The 23,329-nt window shown below is 38.5% G+C and overlaps 1 protein-coding gene across 6 annotated transcripts in view; it reads left to right on the forward strand.

The window, feature by feature from the left end:
* The window catches only part of SYT1 (synaptotagmin 1), a 339,414-nt gene that overhangs the window by 275,524 nt on the left and 40,561 nt on the right, over positions 1 to 23,329 (forward strand). For all 6 annotated transcript variants that reach the window (XM_039570748.1, XM_039570747.1, XM_039570745.1 and 3 more), the window contains one exon: positions 12,598 to 12,715. In XM_039570748.1, coding sequence (XP_039426682.1) covers positions 12,598 to 12,715 — 118 coding nt within the window. The remainder of the gene's footprint in view (positions 1 to 12,597; positions 12,716 to 23,329) is intronic.

A 23,329-nucleotide genomic window follows, 5' to 3' on the forward strand; every position in this document is an offset into this window, starting at 1 on the left:
ATCTTGAGTTTAAACTGTGCTGAAATAGTGGATCCTACACTTGGTGCTAAGCCTCTAATGACCCATAATACGCAATAATAATATTTGTTTCAGACAAAGTGTGTTGCTAAGAATTGTGTAGAAAATTACAAGGCCAAAGGAGGGAACAGTGGGCAATTCCCAGCCTCCACATCTTAATGATATTGTGTGGGGTTTTATTGCTCAAGCATAGGATATTTTAAAGTTCAAAGACACAGCCAAATGGCAATTGGAAAGCAGTGTTCTGAATAGTGTTTTTGTAGAGTTTTGAGAAAGTTACTGAGAGGGATCAAACTCATCTGAAGCTAAAGTATTAAGAGGTATTTTGGATGGAAACTGCAGAAGGAATTCCAGGAAATACAGATTATAATTGTGGAGTACTCCTAAGTATAAAGCTCTGTACTCTGGGAGAGATTGCAAATGGATCTGTAGGATCAGCTGACAAGTGTGAAAGGGCCACAGAATGTGCTATATGTGGAATTGTTCAGCATTGTGCTCCAACTGGACTTTTACGTACTTACTTATTTTTCTCACTAGCAGCATCAGTGAATGCATAATCCAGAGGTAGAAATGGCCTCACTGAGATTCTAGGCAGCAGCTTTGTGGTAGTCCAGGCTAATGCCTTATTTCCCTTTCTTCCCTCCTTCTGCAAACCAACAGTGACAAAAATCGTTATCTGATTGCTGTTATAAGTCAGGATCAGGAGCTAAGGGAAGCTGTAAAACAGCTGTATCAAAATACAGTGTCATCAGAAGGACCTTCAGAACAGAGAGCAGCATTTTTACAGTCACAAGGGAAGAGCAGGTCTCACAAAGACAACAGCATTTTCACTAGAAGCTTGAGGAGGAGTTGCATGCCACTCCAGTCTCTTTGCTTTGTTGTGCCTACTCCATGTAGAACTAGGAGACTTTGGCTTCCAGAAGCATCAGAGAAAGATAAATTTTTGAAAAGGGGAGACAAAGGTTTAGGAATAGTGGTCCAAGAAAGAAAGGGATTAGACACTTTATTTTTTTTCCTCTGTCACCTTTTAAACTCTGATTAAGACCATGTCAGAGATTACCATAGTAACCATTTAACCTCTTTTCAGAGCCTGTTGTGTTTCCTTTTAGTTCAACAATGAGCTTAACTGGAATCTGAAGCACTTTGCATTGTACCTGTGACAGGAATTAGCACCAAATACCCTAATCACAGTTAGAATCCAGAACATAAGACTGTCTTTTCAATTCAGTGGTGTTAGACTTTTATTTAGTTTATGCTAATGTTTCCAGAGGTAGAGTACATGAATTTAGGTAGTATTACCAGATCTTATTTCTAGGCTAAATGTATGATAGACTGCAATAACTCAGTCATACAGTTTCCTGTTCAGTTGTATCATATAAGTCACCCTTCTACCAAAGGCCGAAGAAATCCCTCACAGTGGCTGATGTGTTGTTAGTGTGTTACAGGTAATGCAGCAGGGCGAGTTTAGTGCACCTGTACTTCTCTCCTCTTCCTTTTCTGTGGCCTTTTGCAGCTTACTTTGTGATTGTTACCATCATAACTAGGGAAACACTCAGGGACTGCCTGGGTGGCTTACTCACTAAGGGAATGGAGAGGTACTGTAGTTGTTTTATCCCTTCCATTAGCAGACTTTTCAGAGTATGATTTTTTTCTGTAGAGGGCTGTAGTATGATCACTGCAACAGAATTACTACTGCTGTATCATTAGAGCAGAACACAACTCCCTTTGAGCTACAGTCATCAGTGAGCAGATGAAAGCCTTTTCCGGTCTCTTTTTGGACCCAGATGTGTTCTGTATGTGCTTCCTGCTGGCCTAAAGGTAGAATAGAAGTTGTACCTGAAACTGAATCCAGTGACATGGAGGTCAAGATGTTTTTCTTTACAATTATGTCTGCAATCACAATTACAGAAATAGTGTCAGAGGCAGAAGTTTCCTAACTAACAGTGAGAGAGTTGAAAGTGGTATTACTGCTGCTTGATCAGCTGCATGCATTCGCCTACAACAGAAAGGAATTAGGAGGTACTGCAACTTCCACTAACACTGATAAAGGCAACTAAATTTGGGAACCCTTCTCTGTGCCTTTCTCCACTTGTGGTTGATCTTGGGTTCAAATCTCTTCTTCTTAGCCAAAGAGCTTGTCATAAAATTCTGACTCAAGGCATTCCCTGTACAATTACCATTATGTGGGGTTTATAACTTGCTTTTGATGCCACTGGTATAGAACATGGCACTGCAGCTTCTCAGTGCCGTGGCTGGCAATGGGCAGACAGTGCCTGAGCTTCCCATTTCATCCTTAATATTAGGTGCTACTTAAATTATTTCTGTTTGTCTGGAATCCAGTTATTTTATCTCTGGTTTTTTGTATCTCCTTCAGTAACTGTGAAAATTAACAGGAGGATTTCTTGTTGATGAGTGGAGCCTGGGCTTCAAAACTGGCAGCAGCTCATTTTTATGGGAGTGCCCTGTGGGAGTGTCTGCAGCTAACATCCCCTGTCGGTTAATGCCCGGCCCAGATTTAGAAGTGTATTATGCTGAAAGTGGTTTTACTGACTCAGATTTTCACATTAATTATCAGGACAAACATTAATTTTCGGTGGTGTTTTAGAGCAGACAAGTTTTCTATGACATGTGGGTCATTTGTGTTAGCTAACAGCAAAATTTTCTTTCTAAAAAAAGTCTCCCATTTCAAAAAAACTTTGTTTTGTTTAGAAATAGTGCTATTTCCTATCAATTCATTTGGGCATTTCTCTAAATTAGGTGGTGTTGTTTTCCCTAAATCTGGAGGGCTTCTAGATCTTCAAGGAACATTTCAAAGAACCTCCTGTAATCAAACTCAGTCTAGGAAACAGGCAGCATCCTGGAGCTAGTAGTGTTCTCCCAGTACCAAGCTGGGAGGAGGGTGGCACAAGGGAACCCCCTTACAAGCTTGAAAGTTAGACCTTGCTTGGTTTTGGAGCAAGGAGCTAGAAATGGGCTGATTCTCAGCCCTTGGCGTTTTGTCCTGGCTGCATGGGATAATGCAAGCTCCAAAAGCTCAGATTTCCTCATGGCATCCTGACTTTCCAAAAAAAAAGAAATCTGTTTGAGACCTTACTGGCAAAGGATACAAAGAGGAGGTTGCTGAGAGTAGACCAGTGTTTGTTATAGGCAGCTTTGCACCTCCACTGGAAAACTCTTAGAGGGTCTTTAAACCCAAAGAGTTTGAAAAGTTTCTGATTTTAAGTAGATGAAGAAAATAACACATCCCTTATAGCTTCAGCAATACTCTATCTCTGTTAAAAATAGGTACTTCGTTTGTTACTTGGATGTTACTGGATACTACTCTGTTGCTGATTCTTGTTATGCCCTTCTTCAGTAGTTTCAAGCCATTTAATACATGATGCTTCCTCTTCTCTACAGTACTTTTACACTGTAATCAATTCACATCCAAACCTCTTTTCGGAAAGCTGCAGAAATGAATCTTTTATGTTTTTCAAAATCAGGTTTTCGTTTTTCCGGTAAGAGTCGTGACTTTTTACCTTCTTTGTAGTTTTCAGCATCTAAAAAGAAAATTAATGTGTACACAAGAACTGTGTGCAGTACACTTTATTTCTTTTCCAGGCAGACAAAGTCACCAACCTCTTCTGATCATGTCTACTGTTGATTGTTTTGCACAGCATTACACTAACTAGCAGTTCATGGTCTGTAGCTTATGACCCTGAATCCTCAGCAGGAGGTACTGCCTTGTAAGATACTTGTAAGATACTTCCTGATTCAGAAGATACTTACAAAACATCTTGAGTTCTGTGCCTTAGAATGTAGAAAATTTGCTTTTGGCTGTATGAAAATGTCCTCTTTGTGACTGGTTACAGGTAATTGATTAAGCACTTCCTTTCTGACCAACCTATTGCATTACTATTTATTGTTATGATAGTTTTTATATCACCTGCCTCCTTTGTCAGTAAAATGTCTTCCCCATCTATAAAAACAGCAGTAGACCTTGAACAGAAAAAAGAAAAAAACTTGTGTGCTTCTTTCATCAAGCAAATTTCCAATCTTACCAAAGAGGGAATCTGGTTTTAGTTGAAAAGACGTTTTTTTCCATAAGCAATGTGACTTCACATTCATTATATTTTATATCCTTTAAATCAACATTAATACAAACTTTTATGAATTCTTCTTTTGTTTCATCTGGGTTTGATAGAAGACAAATGACTGATAGATAACACCTTCATCCTATTTGGCCTTTTTTGAGTAAGATGGGCATAACATTAGCACTGTTTCAGCCTTATTTCCCTTGTGGTCTAAGATTTATTAAAAATGAACATCATTGAGCCAGAGTTCTTATGATAAGTGCAGTCTTCTTTCCTAGATTTTTAGATAACTGCAATGAACTCTTTCTTTTTACTGAAGAGATTAATAAAATCGAGTGTGTGGTACTGATTGCTATGATGACTTTTGATGAGCTGCCTCGCCTTCCTAAAGAATGTGTTAAGAGACTTTTTTAAAGTGAAATAGTCAGGAGAAGTAGAGTAACAAAAGAGGAGTTTGCCACTCCATATTTATTCAACAACGTTAATATCTTTCAGTAATTTAATAAAAATAAATGTTTGAATGCTTAGTTTAGAAGTGGATATAAGCCTGGTAAGGGAAAATCAATAGATTTGAATATGTAGGACTAGTTTGAAGGACTTCAGTCTTGAACTGAGCACAAATATTTAACGTGCTGAACTTAAGACATGTAATGCAAGGCCTTGTAGTAGGAGACATGCATTAGTTTCTTCATTTCAAGTAGAACCAAAGACAAAAATACTGAAATTTTCTGAGAGAGTATTTTACATATTTGTGACTTCCCTCAAACTAGGGAGCACTAAAACAAGAACTTTTCTGAGGGTTTTCAGCCTGCCTCTTTTCCAGCTGCATATCTTTTACCCCACCTCATGTTTAGGCAGTTCTGATGCTCTTGAAAAATCTCCAGTACAAAAATCAGTAAAAGAGGACACTGTGAGAAAAACCTTCCAAATGAAAAGTAATGATAGCGAAAGGGACTTCTAATCCTATCTGTGCTTGTAGCACAGAAGCAGTGAATGGAAAAAAAAGATGACATTGGCTTGTGTGAAATTTTACATGAAAGCTTATTCACCTTGATAAATTACAGGTGGAGAACTGTCTTGTTTTAAGTCTTCACCTGTCAGTTCTCAACTTAGATCAGCTGTCTGTGGTTTTCCCATTAGCAAATCCAGTTCCTTTTCATCTTGGTGTGCGGTTCCTTGCTCTGCAGCAAATGAGGAGAGAAAGGAGGACATCAGTCAACATTTATTTATGATGTAGCTGAAACTGGTATGAGTGGCAAGGTCTTTATGTCTTAGTAGTTTGTTAAGAGTTTCAGGAAAGGGAAGAAGATGGCTGCCTGTGAAGGTAATCCATGAATTCCACTGAATTTCTCTTTATGGTTTTTTGCAAAACAGATAGAAATATACTGTGTGGCTTCAGTAATGGAGGCACTGGTTTTGCCTGATAGTCTTTCCCTATCTGATGAATTTCAGCAGTCGTTAGCAGCAGCCATAGATGATTATTCCATCATACCAATCATTCCTACTTTTACTGGTTTGTTCAAATCTGTTTGTTCTGTCTTGAGGTAATCAATAATGTGTGGCTGTTATAGCAAGGACTCTCTTCATACCAGGTTTTTAGTACAGTACTACAAGCAGTTGTACATCTTAAAAGTAAGAAACTGCTTATTATTTTGATTCTTAATTGCAGTTCTCTACTGTCCACTGATCCTGTATATTTTTGGATGTGTGCTGTAATTCCAGTTCATAGTCTAAAGCTTTTTATTCAATCTCCTTTGGAAACTTAAGACATTCTTGGTAGTAGACACTACATTAACTGAGCGTTAAGATGCTTGTACTTACTACAGGAATTTTCAAATCAAGCAAGGGTACTGTAGTGTGGTTTCCTATTAACCTATCACAGGAGGATAATGACTTTTTGTAGAGTGACTGCAGTGTATATATAATATTCTAATAATTAGAGAAAAGCTTTGTGATTTGACTTCTCACAGTGTCTGATAAGCCAAGAAAAAAACCTTTCAAATGTATTACATTTCCTTTCAATGTTGTACTTAAACTACTCACTAGAAGACTAGCCTTGTGATATACTGTAGTTAATAAGTTTTCCATGCTGTCAAAAGTAATAATATTAGTGTGCCATTCAGTTAAATTAATTTTGTTTTGTGCACTGGACTGCATAGACATGAGTGACATTTAGAAATATGATCAGGCAGGAGCTGAGGAGAAGCCAAGTGGCAAAACAGAGGGACATGGAATCATTAAAGCAGAGCAGCCAGCTGCAAGCATTTTTGAGTAGGCACAGAATTATAGAAAACCAGGCCGTGATGTTCAGCCATATATGATTCTTTTCATTCATTCCTCCCTTTCTCATTTATTAAAGAAATTCTTCAGTGTTTTCTCTTTCCATTTTCGCTGCTTTTTAGAAAGCAGTAATTGAAGTACTCTCTCGAAATAGTTAAAAATGTAGTAAGGACTAAAAGGAGGAAGCTGACAAAACCTAGTTTGTTAATTTTTTAATAACATTGGCTGCTTCAAATTTATGGCCCAAATTGCTTTCAAGTCCAGTTTACCATTGTGTTGGGGAATATTTCATAGCTATGGCAGTCAAAAGAAATGCAATCCCCTTCTTTTATATATATATATATATATATATATTGCAATAAGAGGACAGAGATGTATCATGAATTTCTGTTTCTATTACTGCTGTTCAGAGGGGGCTGGCGGGAAGGAAGGAAAAAGAAGTAGATTTTTTTTTCTTTCCAAAGAAAGATCCTGATAGGTCTGTTCCCTTTAAGCAAAGGTAAAAAGTAGTGGTGGCATAAAAAAGTTGTATCACAACGAGTCAAAGTAGGACTGTGGTAAGGAAATCAGTCAAAAGGAATGTGCAATTAAACCCTTTCTTTTGGTTCTTCCTCACACTTTATAGCATGATTGTATGCCTACAGATACCACCTCCCACTTAAATAAATTCACTTCATTTGAAAGATTATTCCCTGTCTGCCTTAGAACTTCTCCCTTTTAAAATTTGCCTCATGGACCTTTGCTTTTATTTCTGTTTTCTCTTCACCTAATATCAGTCTCTTTTCCATCTCTTCTTTAGCCTGTTATCACTGCTAGTCCCTTTTCTACAGGGTCCAAAGTGAGCCCTCTGTACCTTTGCCTCAAAAATTATGTTTCTTCAAAGGTCTCATGCTATAACCTGTTTCACTTTGCTGCTTCATTTACTTGTTACATGGCTTGTAACTGCACATACATTATCCGGGGCTTCCTTTTACGACCAAGTGTGCACATTTGAAGAGGGTGTAACCCGGGTGTTACTATGAAGACTCTTCTAAAAGAAAAAGTTAGTAAAAGCAAACAGGAGAGATTTTGATTGGACATTCTGTATTTCCATTTTGTAAGACAAAATACAGACTGATCCTTGAGTAAGGAGCCGTGCACTAGGGCACTTGTCTGTTCGTATTTTATTGTTTTAAAATATTTTGTTTTAAGTTGCAGTAGGTACAATGATGAAGATGGTTCTGCCTTCTCTCCAGGGGCTTCTAGCACCTATTTACTTCCTGCTTGGCTGTTATGTTCATGGGCATGAAATTCTTTTAGACAGCAAAGGAATTACTCTGCTTGTCAGATTAATGGTATAGTTGTTAAAGCCCTTAGGTTTATATTGACTGGATGTATAGATAATATTTTGCAAGTCTGAAACAGGTCTGCTATGTCTGAATTGCAAGTCTGCAATGAGCCTTTTGACTGAAAGGGTTGGGAGAGCTCTGCCTCTCCTATTTGCTCTTGGTGTTTTATCCCAAAAGTAGTGCACAGACTTTGGGATACAGTGGTACTTGGTGTGTATACATATTCATGTAACAGTCTCCAAAAGTGCCATAAGGGCTGACATGCTAGCTCCAGCTTTTCTTCCTCTTCCTTATCTTTCCCTGCTGCACCATCTATTTCTGGCCTACTTCTGCAAACTGAGTTCTAAGAGCTTCTTGCTCACTTCCCACTCCTTTGCCTAATTGTGACTGAATCATCTTCATGCTGTGGGGTCATCTGGACCCTGATTTGCAAATATAAGAGAAAAAGATTCTTTCGTGATTATACCTATTACAGGTTTGAAGTTTTCTGCTGTGTTCTTTAACCATATATTTATCAAAAATGCAATGCCTTTGCAGCTGGTAATGTTAGCTGTGGTAGCAATAAAATTTCATGTTTAAAGGAAAACAGAAGGGTGCTCAACAAACCAGTACTGCCCTTCCCCGGTGTGATCCCTGTTTGCTCTATGGGGTGTGAAGGAGCAAATGCTTTCATAATTCTAGATCCCAGCTATGTATATGGGTTGCTAATTCTACCCACTTGCTACCGTGGCTTAATTGAAGTTGGGGCCAGTCTATGTCTTCAATTTCTGCATCCATGTGATTCTGTCACTAGTGTTATTGTGGCACTTTTTGAGGCTTAGTGTGTTCATGCCTTACATGCCAAGAAAAGGAATTTGTTTGAGATCTTCATGTGCAGACAGCATGTGATGGCCTTAAAACTGTCTGAAGCCTGTCAAGTGTGGCAGTTGGGATTAGAGATTCTGTCATTACAGTTTGCCTGGGCTTCCTGAATTTGAAAGACACTAATTTAGCTTATAACCCACCTTTATGCTGTCCCCATTTTCTCCACTGAGTTTTAAAGCATTTTGGTTGCTGTGAAAACTACAGTGAACATTACAAGCTTTCATTGTAAATATTGATTAGGGTAAGAGGGTATTATTTTGGGTCTTTGCCCATAAATTGCACCATGTTGTGTTTCTCTCAGGCTTATGCAAATATTCACAATCAAAACCAGTTACCAAAGCTGGAAATCCACCTCACTGTGTTTTTATTCTTTCTATACTGATTGTTTTTTAAGTCTTATATCCAGTTAGGGAGAAGCATATGGTGCTGTGGCTTGTTACTTTCATATTGTTTTACTAAGAGAACTGCAAGCATCAACTTTCTTATAATATCTTCCACAAAAAAATGTAGAGAATGTTTATATTAATAACATAGATGTGTCTGTTAGAGATTCTGCAGTACAAATGAGAGTAATCTGCATAAATAGCATTTTTCTCTGTAGCTAATTGGGAGAGTGTACTGTCAAGGCAAACATGATTACTGACAAATAGGAGAAGAAGCACAAAACAGGAAGGAGCCACTTGAGAGTCATCTCTAAAAAGTCCAGATTCTCAACAGGACTTCAAATAGCCTTTCCTAAATTGAAGAAGTGTTAGCAGCACTGTCTCTGTCATTTATGTTCTGCTCCATTGCATCCTCTTTAAATGTAATGAAGTTATGAAATTGCTTAGATGGAGAGAATCTTTTGTTTGGTGTTCAGGCACTATACATGAATAGGTTAATGACTGTGAACCTCCCAGCTGGAAGTTTCTAACACTAACTTAGAGTTTCCATCAGAGATCAAAGTAATTTACTGACATAAATTATTTATACACGGGGCTGAAAGAAATTAATAATAACAGTAAGGCATCTCCATGGGATAATCACCATACCAGCAGCACTCATCTGTACCATGTAGCCCTGCAGGGGTTTGTAATTATCTCCTGCAAACCACACCTCTAGTGATTGCTTTTTTGTGCTTCATTGCAGTGTTGCCAGTTTCAGTATTTTGCCTGACAAATACTTTTTGAATTTAAAAAAAAAAAAAAAAAAAAAGTGCAGCAGTCATGCAGAGAAAAGGTTACAAGTACAAGAAGTATTGTAGAAATGCAGTTGATATAGATTTTCATGCCAACAAAAACGGTACTAAACTTGGTTCTGGAGGCATTTAATGTGGTGCCTATGCTTTTTCTTCAGGTCGTTCACTGGAATGAGCCCATCATCTGCTGCCATTTCCCATGGCTTCCTGGTGATCTATGGAAAACTGGCTGTGTGCATGATGTGGCCTTCTTTGGGTTTCCTGCAGCTCAAATTACATTAAAAGAGGCTAAAAAGGCATTAAATGCCCTCTTGCAATTGTCTATACAGGAGTAATTTTAGTATTCGCACAGAAGCGTAACATGATTACAAATGGAGAAATGCTGGTGAGAGGTGATGGTCTCTGTGGCAATAACTGTGAGTATAAAGTACTTCCTTCAGCTACTGCTGAAGCACTCAGATCAGAAACAACAATCTTAACACTATTTTATGCTCACTAAACACACTCTTGTCTCAACACAAGATTACAAAAGAAAAAAGCCACCAAACAAATTTTTAAAAAAATCAAAAATGGAAACAAACAAAAGCTGACAAAAACCTTTAAAATACCCACTGACAGGAACAATTAGAAGCATGGTATTGATTTAAAAGGGGATAAAAGTTCCTATGCTGCTACAACTAGAGCTCTGCCTAATGAATGTGGAGGTGAGGCAGAGCCCTTGAATACTGTGTAGTAAGTGGGTACAAAGATCTCTAAGGTGAATGGACTAAAATAAGCTTTCATACATACCTTGTCTCAGTCTTTTCAGTGCCCCATGAATCCACAGGCGAATTTAAGCCAACTTTACAATGTAATAGAGCAGTGACTGTGGAGAACACCAGGTGGTTGGGTGAGCTGTGATCATGATAACGCAAATCAATAAGCAATTGATTTCTTTCGTTCTGAATAACCTGCAAGTGATAGATCAACTTCACTGTTACCCTATCCAATATGGACTTCCAAAACTAAATGTCAGGTGAACAGGAGCATGTTTCGCTGTCACTGTGCCATTTGAAGCTCAGCTAAAGCCAGGCATGAGCTATGCAGATTGCATGGCTGAAATCTGTATTTTCATGATCTGAATCTCTGCTGGGATTTATGACAATATGTGCAGTCAGGGAGGAATAGTAAATTTTTTCATGGCAGTGCCGTCCATGTTATGAAAGACATCTTGGGTTTTTCTAGATATGAGTTAAAAATGTAAGTTTTTTTGTATTTGTGTCAGTCCTTTTGAACAAGGTAGGAACATCATTCTAGCCCTTCTGGGTCAGATAGAGGTCTCTTCCTCAGCTACTAATTTTACAACCTGAAGAGTCCTAATCTGCTTACATGTTCCTTCTGCAGAAAATGTGTCATATCCTTGCTTATTCCTGCTGCTTTTCTTGGAAATTGTCCCTATTCAATTCTACCATACCCTTTTTGAGGTGAGGAGGACACCATGAGTTTTCAAGATACTGGCACACATGCATTCTGACAGCATTTTTATACAATACACGCATTTAACATTACGAGCTATTTTGTTTGTTCTGTCTGAGCATTTCTTAACTACATGTAACTGTTTGTTCTGTATGTTTCCTGACCACTGGTGGTCGCTGAGATGATGTCTGGCAGGGAACTATCTATTACAATCTCTAGATTTCAGTCCCAACTTGACATAATCAGTTTAGAATCTGTTGCTTTATAGGTAAAGTCCTTTTCACATGGACTGTCTATTCTGTAGGAAATACCACTACATCCATGAGCATGTGAGAGAGTTGCTCTCAGTAGTATCTAAGAAAACACTGGAACTAGAGAGACACGATCATAGAAATGTACTTCATACTCTACTGTCAGAATAAATTGTGGAAGTAGACATATGCAATAAGAACTAATGCCTTTGAAAGAGAAACATGGCTGTCTGAAATTCTTTATTGGTCTGTTCAATGTAAGCCCATCCTTCTTGTCTCAAAACCATCTTTGTTAGCCCCCCTAGAGATAACCATGGGCCTTGAAGGAAAGGAGGAAAGCAACTTGGATCATCCTACTCATCATTTCTGAGCAATATCCTCTCTCTCTCATCTGCAAGTTCCTATCTCTTATTCATCCTTTTAAAACAAAGTTCCTGTAATTCTGAACATCATTCAGCCTACCCCTGTTTGCCAGGACTGTTAGGAAAATATTAAGCGATGAATAGCAAAAGGCTGCATTTGGCAGGATCTCAGATGATGGGCTGGAAAGCAAAACCAAATCCTTCCAGCTATTCCTTATGTGAGGAGGGATGTACTGTGTCCTTTCATGGCCTGTATCTGCCTTTTTTTTTTCTCTCCTGACAGATAGGAGACAAGTCTTTTTTTATACTGAATATTTTGTACTTTGTGAGTTTTTTATACTTTTTGCTTTTGTGACAAAGTGTGAAGAGAAAGATCCATGCTACTGTGTCACAGGAAACAGCCTAGCTGTGTATGCATGTTTGTTAGTTGATTTCCACTGAAACACAGCCTGGAGAAAACAAAAAAATCCTGGCTTGGTTTAAAGAACAAACAGTATTTGTGGACCCCTATTTTCAGGGGTGAAATCGTATAACTTACTTTGTGGCCAGCACATATCTTGCCATTTGGTTCCATACAGGATAGTTGCTGCAACAGACTTGAGGTTATCAAGGATTTAATCTGGACAATTTGTGGTAGTTTTCTCAATATTGTTCATTTGAATGTTTTCTTTAGCAGTAACAGGCAGAGATGTAATCCTGCTAGTTTTCTGCGGGGCTTTCAAAATTGAATTTTTAAAAGGGTAAGAAAAATTATTAAAGTAAAACATCATGTCTTGTTTGCTTTCACAGCAAGAAAAGCTGGGTGATATCTGCTTCTCCCTCCGTTATGTGCCTACTGCTGGCAAACTGACAGTCGTCATTCTGGAGGCAAAGAACCTGAAGAAGATGGATGTCGGTGGCCTATCAGGTATGTGTGTTAAAATCTGCTTGAAGATATTTTGTAAAGGCAGAAAATTAACTGGTTTTCTGTTGGAGATCTCTTGGCTGAGAAGGTAAGGGCTCTTGCTCCCTGTCTGAAAGATGTGGTTTGTGTTTTCTTGGAAGTTAGGGCATGAGTGAGTATAGCAGAACTAATTCTAGCTTAAAAAAAAAAAATCACAATACGTAACATTCCACTCCAATACAAGGTACGAAGTGTTGCACAATCAGATGACAGTGCAAGCTCTCTGGACTTCCCTTCTCTCCTGTTGCCTAGAGATAAATACAGACTTTTCAGGCAAGAGAAAAAAATCTGACTACAATTCCTATTGTCTGTTTAATCTCACAAAATGTAAGCATTTCACCGCAATGTTGCGGATAATAGGTAATAGAGGAACTCGCCACAGGTTGCCATGCTGACTGCTGTTTGAGGTGCTAGGAAGATTATTTCTGCATTTGAGGGGCTCAGGTGTGATTGCCTACACATGCAGAGTTGGAGGTGCTCTGTATTTGCATGCACTCCAGAAGTCACATGACAGTGTTGCACGTGTGGTAGGCAGTGAGGCTGGTACATCCAACATGCTCAGTACCTGCAAACAGTCCTGGCAGCCTTTCTGTGGGGTGAGGCTGCGCACACCCTGCGTGACAGGATGTGTGCCACCTCTGAGGAACGCTGCAGTCAGCACGGATGGCATCTGGGCTGGGCCCCAGCGACCTGGTGCAGCTCCCTGTAGGTTTCTGTTCTCTGCTGCATCTGGAATTTGGACACAAATTACTGTCTAAATTGCCAATTAGTTGAGACTAAATGAAATAACAAGATGCTTTATAAGGTGAGGTCTTTCCAGGAGAATTTTTTGTATGCCTTCTGTTTAGAAGAAAACAGTTGCTGCCCATCATTGAGGATGAGGCTATTTCCAGCACAGTTCTAGGACTGAAAATTTTTACAGCTGCAACTAACACACAGATGATGTAATTGCTCATTTTGATTTACCAAGTGACAAGAAGAAGTGTTTTGCTTTTATTTTTTTTATAATCTTAGCACAAGGTAATGGTTATATGCAAAGTAAACAGAAATAGCAACTTACTAAAAGCAACCGTGAAGGTTTTATTTACCACTCTCTCCACTGAAGGACCTTCACATAGTGAAGGAAACAAAGTCTTCTATCAATAACCAGTTATGTTTTGTTTTTTGTTTTACTTGCATCCAAAGTATTCACTGCACAGCAACAGACATAAAAGTAAAGGCCATACAAGTGTTGTTGTAGTTATTACTCAATAAAGTCTAGCCTTTTCTTGTCTGCAGTGGATGCTTGATTAGGACACACCACTAATAGTTTCCCTAATGCTCATAATGAACAAATTGCAAATTAATGTTCTTAAGCACATTTAGTCCTGATGATTTCCTAATGAAAGATTAGAGTCTCATAATGACAAAGTGTGGGGATTTTTGACTGAGGGTATGCTCAGACATACCCTCGGTCAGGGACAGCCAGAGCATCTATATTCTTTTCCAAACTTTGCAAGACACGTGATGGATAATGGGTACTCAGCTTATAAGAAATGACAGAGAGGGGCAGGGGAAGCACTAATGAACTGAAGAGCTTCTACGAACTTCAAATGGAAAGTATAGTACATTGTGTTGGAAATAACTGTGAGGAGATGAATGGGCTTACTCTTCTCTGTGTTCTGAGGCACACAGAGGACATTTAAATTTCTAGGGAAAGAGAGGTTTTGTTCTCCTTTTTTAGGGCCATGCCAAACCTGAAACATCATGTTCTCTTAGAGACAAACAAACCCAATGGGATACCGTGGTTGTAGCAGAAATTGAAAAGTCACTGACAGTGATAAGTGGCAGTTAGTACAATATTCCTGAGGCAGTAATTATAGATTAAATAATGTTGGTTTAAAGTAGATCCAGTATCTTTCATTAGGGAATTTATCTTTTGAATAAATTATGCAGAAACAACTTCAGAAATCAAGCTGAGATTCTGTTGTCATTATTCACACTAAATAATACCTACTCTCTAAGTGCTAACGAAGGTGACAGGATTTTATCTTGATTAGCAAATATTTCCCCCTAGTTTTGTTACTTTCTCTAGTTGCTAAACTGGCTTGTCATCCTGTAAAACTGAAAATTTTGCATGACAGTGGAGGTGGGAAAAGGTTAACAATCAAATGTGAACTCAAACTGAATGTTACCTGTATGTTCAACAGCACCATTAACAAGAGGTGAAAATGCTGTAGTTGACACAGATGGAGGAAAAAATCCTTACCAGTTTGTCAAAAAACAGGCAAAAAATACCTTTTGTTGTTGTTTGGAGTTTGGGATTTACCTTTTAGTTATTCTTTCCTATTTTTGAGGAGATGCTGGAAAAGCAGAATGCAGATGTTTGGAAAGGGTTCTGCTTTTCTCTTGCACCCATCCTTTATGCCTCTGTGAAGTTTACCTGCCTCACAGAGAGAGAGAAGGAGCAAGGCCCTGGCTCCTGCAGGGAGCACTGACAAGCATTTACAGCACAGTGGTGGGCAACCTTGTGACTTCTTTCTGGCTGCTTCTCTCCACATCTTGACTGTTACTGCTGCTGGTAAATATCTGCTGTAGCTTTGCATCTCAACAATGTGGGAGGTTTCAGCATTTATGTTATCTTTAGTCCCAATACAGAGAACCAGTCACTGTGGCTCAGTAGTCATCTGAACTTCTGCTGTTCTGTATAAATTTATTAAATCCATAATTGCGGTCAATCAGGCTTAAATACATGCTTGATTTTTTTAAACATGTATATTTATGTTTTGCAGGTCGAGTCCTGTTACAAAAGTACCCAAAGCAAGAGAGATCAAAGTAGATTGAGAGCACTTTCCTAGCATTTTTACGGGGTCTCAGCTGGTAAACCTTAATCCTCCTAGTCAGCATTTATATCATACTTAATGGTTACTACAGCTGTTTAAAAAACAAAAAAACCTTTATAAAAGCATTTATCACCAGCATTTTTCATAAATTTCATTAGCAGTCAAAAGCTGAACGTAAATTACTTTGGAAACAGACAATAAGAGACAACAAACTAATCATCAAATTCATTAGACTTCTTGTAACAAAATCATATCACCCATCTGAGCAATAAACTCCCAGGTCTTAAACTTTTCATTTTAAATTTACACATGAGGCTGTGACTAGAGCAAACCTTGGCTCAAACACTGAATGAAACTATTTAGCCTGAGCTTATCAAGTCACTGCAACAAGTGGAAATTATTGCTTCTGGTGAGCAAGGGCCTCTGGCAAGCAATTATGCATATTCTAAAATGGAATTGTAATTATTTAAATTATATTCAAATGCATTGTTAATGAATCTGACATCTGGAAGGTGATGTGTAGGAATTTAGGATGTAAAGCAATTATTTTTGTTTATCTGAGCTTGGTGGTCTTGGGTGGCTTCATAAGCATTCTTCACCCAAAATGTCTATGAGATTTAGAAGCTTAGGTCTTACAAGGAACTTAGACTCCCAAGTTACTCTTGTTGGTTTTGTTTTGTTTTAATTTCATTTAGGTGATTTGCAGAATTGAAAGACTTCAAAACCATTTTATGGTTTAATCTCTCCAAACAGTCCTTAGAGACATAACCCAGCTAATTCCTTGATAAGGGTACAATGCAGCTCACCAATGCCATTCAGTTCACAATGGCTGCCTGTTGGTTGTGGTACTTCATTAGATTTACTATTGAATGAGAGCTAATGTGCTTTTGTTCTCTTTGTATTATTTTGGTACACATAGCTTTTAGTGAATCTATTTACCAGGAATGCATCCTAGAAGCAAGCAGTACACCCTCCCCTTACGTCCTCAGCACTGCTGCCTTTCACCATGCCCCAGTTTCAGTGGGGAGTAGATGCCCTAGCTGGCATGGGCTCAGGTATTGCCTTAGGAACTGTTTCCAAGTAACAGATACTATAGCAGACCCTAAATTGTACTATTTAGTGCAAATTAGTGCTTAGAAAGAACTGCAAGGAGAAGAGAATTGTCATTGGATCTATGTTCTCTTCCTTCTGCAGAAAGCTGCAGATATAGTTGAGAAAAGAAAGCAGCCCATAATCGGCCCATTATGTGTGGAAGCCAATCTCAATATTTATGAGTTATGAATAGAAAATGCACAGCACCCCTTTGTGTCTGCCAAGTAAATACTCAGTCTGAACCATCTCTGGGGACCAAATGGTTCTATAGCAGAAAATACAGCTAGTTTTCTACAATTTGAAAGATTGCATTCAAATTCAAAAGACTTGGTTCAATGTCTTAGAAAAGAATTGAGAAATTAAAAATTATTTAGAGACCAGCTCTCTGAAGACCAAGTGAATGCACATAAATTATGCAGTCAGAGCATTCACTTTAATAACTTCATTAAAACATAAGAAACCTTAAAAGCTGGCTAACATGAGTGCAATATTATGGGAAGAGAAATACACCATTAATGCCATGGTCTTGCTATAAGCCCTATTGTAAACATAACTCAGCAAGTATTAAGGGAAAAGAAAACAGCCTTATTAGAAGATGAAAGTAAAAATAAACAACAAACACCACCACCACAGCTGTATTTTCAACTAGCCTAATCCTAAGGAATCCAACAGAGATCAGTACCAACAAATATTTTAGGATCTCTACTTAGTGTAGAGGATTTCTGCATCATCTAACATCTCAGTCTCTCTACTACACCAGCAGAACTTCCAACAGCAGATGGCTGCAGCAGTGCATCTCTAACGCTCGCAAAGCAGTCGCACAGCATTGCACTAAGTTCTCTGTGGGCTTCTACAGTGGTGATGACATCAGTCAGCAAATCTCCATCACATTAAAACCTTTCTCTCCTGCCTGAAAGAACATTCTTGTTGGTGACCTCTTCTGTAAAACTGGGCAGTAGGTGGGGGGTTGCCTGAAGTGATCCTTTCTCAACAGCCAGTTAAGGTATTAGGGAGTTGTTTCTTCTAATCCCTACTCAAGCCTTTGACATTAAGCCATCATCTTCCTCAATTTAAAAGCTGAAGAGGGAAATTCCAAAATCAACATATGTTCCAAAGTACAATGTATTCATCATAGAAGTTATGTTAAAGGATACACAAACTCTCATGTAAGAGGAGATTGTCAGGTACTTGTCCATTTTGTAGTGAGTACACAATTTCTACTGCATCATAGGCTACAGCTATTGCACACTACAATATATTGTAGTAGATGAACAGTCTAATTTGTTGATTCATACAAAGAAGCAGAGTCAAATTGTTCTGCTCTTTTTTTCCTTAAAATGAGGAAAACAAGACCATGCTTGCTGATTGTCAGAGAAGTTGTACAAAACCTGTGGGCATTGCTGTGAGAAACCTTAGGGCAATTGCTGTGCTGAAAAAGTGCCTTGGCTCAATAGCTGTATGAATAACTTCTTGATTTGAGAAAGGAAAGGTTATTTCATGTAGACACTGACCAAAGGTACAGGTGGTCAGCACCCAGCTGGCTGGACTCTGCCAGCCAATAGTCATGACTTTCTGGCATTTCTGTTGATTTCCTCCTCCTTCCCTTCCCCAAAAAAAAGAATACGAAGACTTTTTATTCTTTTATTTGAATAGCCACATCTAAACAATGCATTTTGTGTTTGTATGCCTGTTTCTTCCTGGTTAAATTGTAGAAGTTTCTATTAGGTTGTGCAGTCCCAAAGCAAGTGTAAAGATGTGTGTGTTAATCGTCTCATTTTCATATAAGTAATTAATGCTTTAGGTTTTCAGGTTCCTCAAGAATTTCATAGCAATGTGAGTGGCTGTAAAATGGATGTAGAAATACTGTAGATAGATTCTAGACTCCTCAGGGAAATTAGTCAGTTCTGTTACAAGTAAGTTTAATTTCTTTTTACTCTCTGAAAATTGCAGCCTACATATTTTCTTTTTTAATGGGTCTTAAGAAAAAAAATACAAACTAAAAAAGAAAATATGTTTTTCATCTTTATAAATACAGTTTAGGAAAGTGCTTAAACGTGCAGAGAAAGCAAGGAAAGTATAAATGAGGCTATTTCCTTTTCACAACAGAGTAAAGTCATACAGATTTTTAAGGCAGCATGATGAGCCTTTTGTTAGCACTGTTGATACAATTGAGATTTGATGAAGTTTGTGGCACTGTCTGAAGAAATAGAAACTGGTTTAGAGTTTTTACATTAGTTTAAATCCCAAATGCATCTTTTGTTTGTTTAATCTCATGTGGGTAGAAAAATGATTTGTTTTGTGATTGCTTGTTATAGACCTCCTGACTCTGTTTCCAGTGTGTAACTCCTTTATGTGCACATGTCAGTGGAAAGAAACATTTCATGAATTAGAACCTTGATCTCAGATTACTCCTGGAAGGAGCAGGGGTTGTATGCTAAGAAGGGAACTGCACATTTCCTCTAGTACACTGTGCTGAAAATGTCTGTGACAACAGCGAAAGCATGTACTTCAGCATAAGAAGAGAGAGAAGAAAACTGATGTTTATAGTTCTTGGTCGGTATCCTTACTTTACATAAATCCTTTATGGGTCATAGCTGTTCAAATCTGTTCACACATTTGGCAAGTGAAGCTCTCCAATGGCAGCTGCAAGATGCTATTTGGCAAAAATGAAAAGGAATTTTCCCTTTCCAGTTCCAAAGTTTATTTTCCAAAACCTTTCTAACTAGAGGTGAAAGTCAAGTCCTGCCCTCTCTACGATTGATGCAGTTCCCCAAAAAGGTCCCATTGCCCTTCTTCAGGTAACAGAAGAGAAATACAATCTTGTTGCTGAGACGGGGGTGCCCACATTCAGTTTTTCTCGTTGTGCCTTTTGTCTGTCTCAGTAAAGTGATATGAATCTCAATAGGGTTCTCTTTCCAAATATTTTTTTCTTCACTCCCACTTCCATGATGCTAGGTAGAAAAGCTGGCATTTGAGCCCTGTCTTTTCCCTTCCAGCACAGGTCATGCTGCTTTAGAGCCACCTTGTTCTATTTGAGACAGTCATGGGGTGGGGTGGGGGGGGAGTTTGATAACTGGAGATTACCTGCCAACAAGGTGAAAAAGCAAAGAGCAAAGCCCAGAAATGCCTTTTCCCCAGTAAAGAAGGAATTAGGTGGGTGAAGGTGAGAATTACCTGGGTTTTGTTCCTGGCTACCGTTTTTGTCCTTTTGTTTATTAGCTGTGAAAGTCAACACAGTCCCCTCTTCATGAGGGTAGTCTTTAGTATCATTAACATGTGTGTGTCACTTCTGTGAGATTTGAAGATGTGTTGAGGGGGAAGATAAGGCTGGGTATGAGTGAAGGATCTGCACAAGTAACCCCTTTATTTAGATATTGATTTAAGACAGCTAAGGTGCTAAACAATTATGTTACAAAGCTGAAGAGAAGAATCTGGTCTTATCTAATATGACTACTTTTGAAGCCAAAACTGTGGGGTTTTTTCCTCTGTTATACCGGCGTTGTTGATAAGATGGAGCTGGCTGTGTTTCTCGCAACTGATGCACCTACGACCAACATAATAAAATAGTAAAATTGGCAATATAGAGGGAACAGCTCCTGACATTTTGTGGTTATTAGTGCAGTGACTCTAGTCCTCTCATGTTTATTTCTTTTTTCTGTCTTCTTGATGAATATGCAATTGCTTATTCCCCACATGAATGCCTTTCAATTCTGGTGAGCTGTCTTCACATTTACAAATAGCAACATTTTTTACTGTGTTTAAATCAAAGTAATTTCTGTGCAGGGGCTTCTTGCTGCATTCCATCACGTTAGATATTAGAGAAATAATAACTGAATAATAAAATATATAACTCTAGCTAAGGAAAGACAAAAATAAAGCTGAGATAACATAACATCTGTCCAGCATATGTACTGACAGACATAAACTTCTTTATTCGACTGCAGACTTCAAATGTTATGTAACACAATTGACCAATGTGGAATGGATAACATATAGACATTTTCTTAGCAAATATGCCTAAGAAGAAATCTGTCATAAAGAATCCCATCCACTGCAAAGCTCCTCTGATTTCTACCTGTTTTGGGAAAGCATAACACAGGATTTATAAGATCTGATTTTGTGAACTTTGTCACAATACAATCTCTCATGTTTGAGTTTGTCAAAAATCAAATAAAGATAGAGATATACATTATAAAGCTATGCATGATCTAGTAAAAGCTATGCATGATCTTACAGTAGGCAGATCCAAATTTTAATTCCTGTCCTGTATGAACTTTTGGGGATCCAAATGTAATCTCTGAAGCTCAGCAGCATCTTTGCAGGAGCGGCTTCAGGTCAGAGAAGTAAGGGTTTCTATTTAATCTCAGCTATCAAGCCAAATTCATGGAATATCTTTCTCCAGATTCCCAGTGGTATTTACATATACAGGTCTGCAGGTTAAGTCTACCTTTCCAGTGAAGTGAATATGAGAATATCCTGACTGAGCCCTAGTGAGAAAAAAGCATCTTAAATTCTTTTTGAGCCTGTTCAGAAATCTTTGCGGTACAGCTGGCTCCAGGGCCAGTCTCATTCCAGCGCTGTTGTGAGGTGATGCATTCCTGCAGTAAGTTCCAGGAAGCTGAGTTGAACTACTCAGCTGGATCAGTTGCTTCCCATCAGCTGAGGGATGCTAAAAGTAGCGATTATGAGAGCTTGCAACAAAATGGGTTTTTTAAGTTCAGAAGCCCTGACTATGTGGGATGTGAAGAAATGCTTATGTAAGGATGTGACAGCATCAGCAAGTCTTGTGCTGCAAATTGTTTCAGCTGGTTGGAAGCTAAGTTAATTCAGGCTGCTCCCTTGTGGATAAAAAAATAGAGGGGTGAAATATTTAATTTAAAACAAGTGCAAATTACTTTAGAAATAAGGTGTTTGGGATCTGGATCTGGAAAGCTGTGTGAGCAAAAGTGTTTCTGACAGAGGTTTCTGCTGTTGTTATTCAAAGTTGCTTTCACTGGGGCTAAGCAAGCTCAAAGGGTGTTGGGCCAAGCTGCTTCTTGGATGGTGGTGGGAATCAGGGACTGGCTCAGACGTTCCTGGAGACTGTATTGCCGCACTACCGAGGAACATCTACTTCAGGAAGTTACTGTCTGGATTCTGGTCAGGAAACCAGCAATTGATAAGAATAATCTTTTCATCTGCTGCTCTGCCCAGTTTTTGTGTCTGGTAGTCCCTGTGGTACTGCCAAGTGAGTGATTTCCTACATTGATTGAGTTCTTTGACATGAATTAGTCAAGAAATAGACTCAAGTATGAGATAGATGTTGCTTTTGTCTAATCTGGGGATTGATTGCATTTCTTTGATCAAGGTTTGAGTTCTACACACCACAAAATGAAGTAATATAAGAAAATCCACATCAAAGCATTGACAGCCATTTATTTATAAATGAAATTATTCAGACAAGCACATCTTTCACATATATCAATGCACACTTTCCTTTGTGTAACTAATACATCTGCAATATTATGAAATACCCATTGCTGTTGAGCCTAGGTATTATGGTCCTCATCTTCAGGTTCCACAAGGTAGCAGAGGATATGACTTGATTGCTTTTCAGCCTTGAGGGAAGTTTTGCACTGGTAGAATATTCATATTAAGAGCTGGCAAAGGCTCAAGGCCAGCAGTAGTCCTCTGGTAATTTCAAATACAGTTTTGTGAGCAATGGAATTATAAGGCATGAGTTCCTTAAATTTCAGAGTGTGACTGGGTATTCTGATGTCTAATAAAGTGCTTCAATTGAAACTTTTTTCCACAGTTTGAACATCTTTAGTATCTCTTTTACATGTGTATTTTCTGGTGTGTAATAAGAGGTGATACCATCTTAGAGCTTTCATCTCATACAGGGATACTTAATAGGCTTTCTGTATTCCATATGGCTGCCTGCTTTCAGAAAATTTGCAGGAATTTAATGTCTTTAAGAGGCCTGTGATCCTGGTCAATATACTAAAAAGGTATGGAAAGGGGGCAATCAGTCACCAGGTTGGTAATTGCACACAAAGAAGACAAAATTATTACCTACACGGTGTTTCCTTGGGAATTAAGGAAAAAAAGTGTATTTTGTTTTATTGCAAATCCAGTGACGAACATGCTTTGGTTCATATTTAAATCTATTCTCATTTTAATGCCATGTGGTGGTTTTTTTTTTTTTTCTTTTTGATCTCTGTATAAAGGAAATTAATTTTTTTTTTTAATCTAGATAGCTGCTCCAATCATTCCAATGATCCAAATCACTCCATTACTCCCTCTTCTGAATCTGAGTATCTTGAGCTATACCCTGATTTTAGAAACCAGTTGTTGTCTGTGTTGGCTGCCAGCATCTTTCTTCAGCAAAGCGCATGGTCCCCGAGCATTCTGTTGTTGTGCAAGGTTTGCTTTATGCAGAGCATTTGCAGGATAAGCACTTTGGCTTTTCTTGTTTACATTCTGCTTGCTGTATTTTCTCTTTGTTTACAATTCCAGCACACTTGAATCCTGATAGGTTAAATGGAAGGGAAGACAGGCATCAGACAGTTGGTGCCTGACCCATCCAGCATACGCCTCTTGCTTTCAGAACAGCCCAGTCATTTTTCACTGGTACTTTGAGGTGCGTTCAAATCTGCCTTGGCATCTGTCCAGCTCTGCATAA

Source organism: Corvus cornix, chromosome 1A (assembly GCF_000738735.6).
Source record: "Corvus cornix cornix isolate S_Up_H32 chromosome 1A, ASM73873v5, whole genome shotgun sequence".
Lineage (NCBI taxonomy): Eukaryota > Metazoa > Chordata > Aves > Passeriformes > Corvidae > Corvus > Corvus cornix.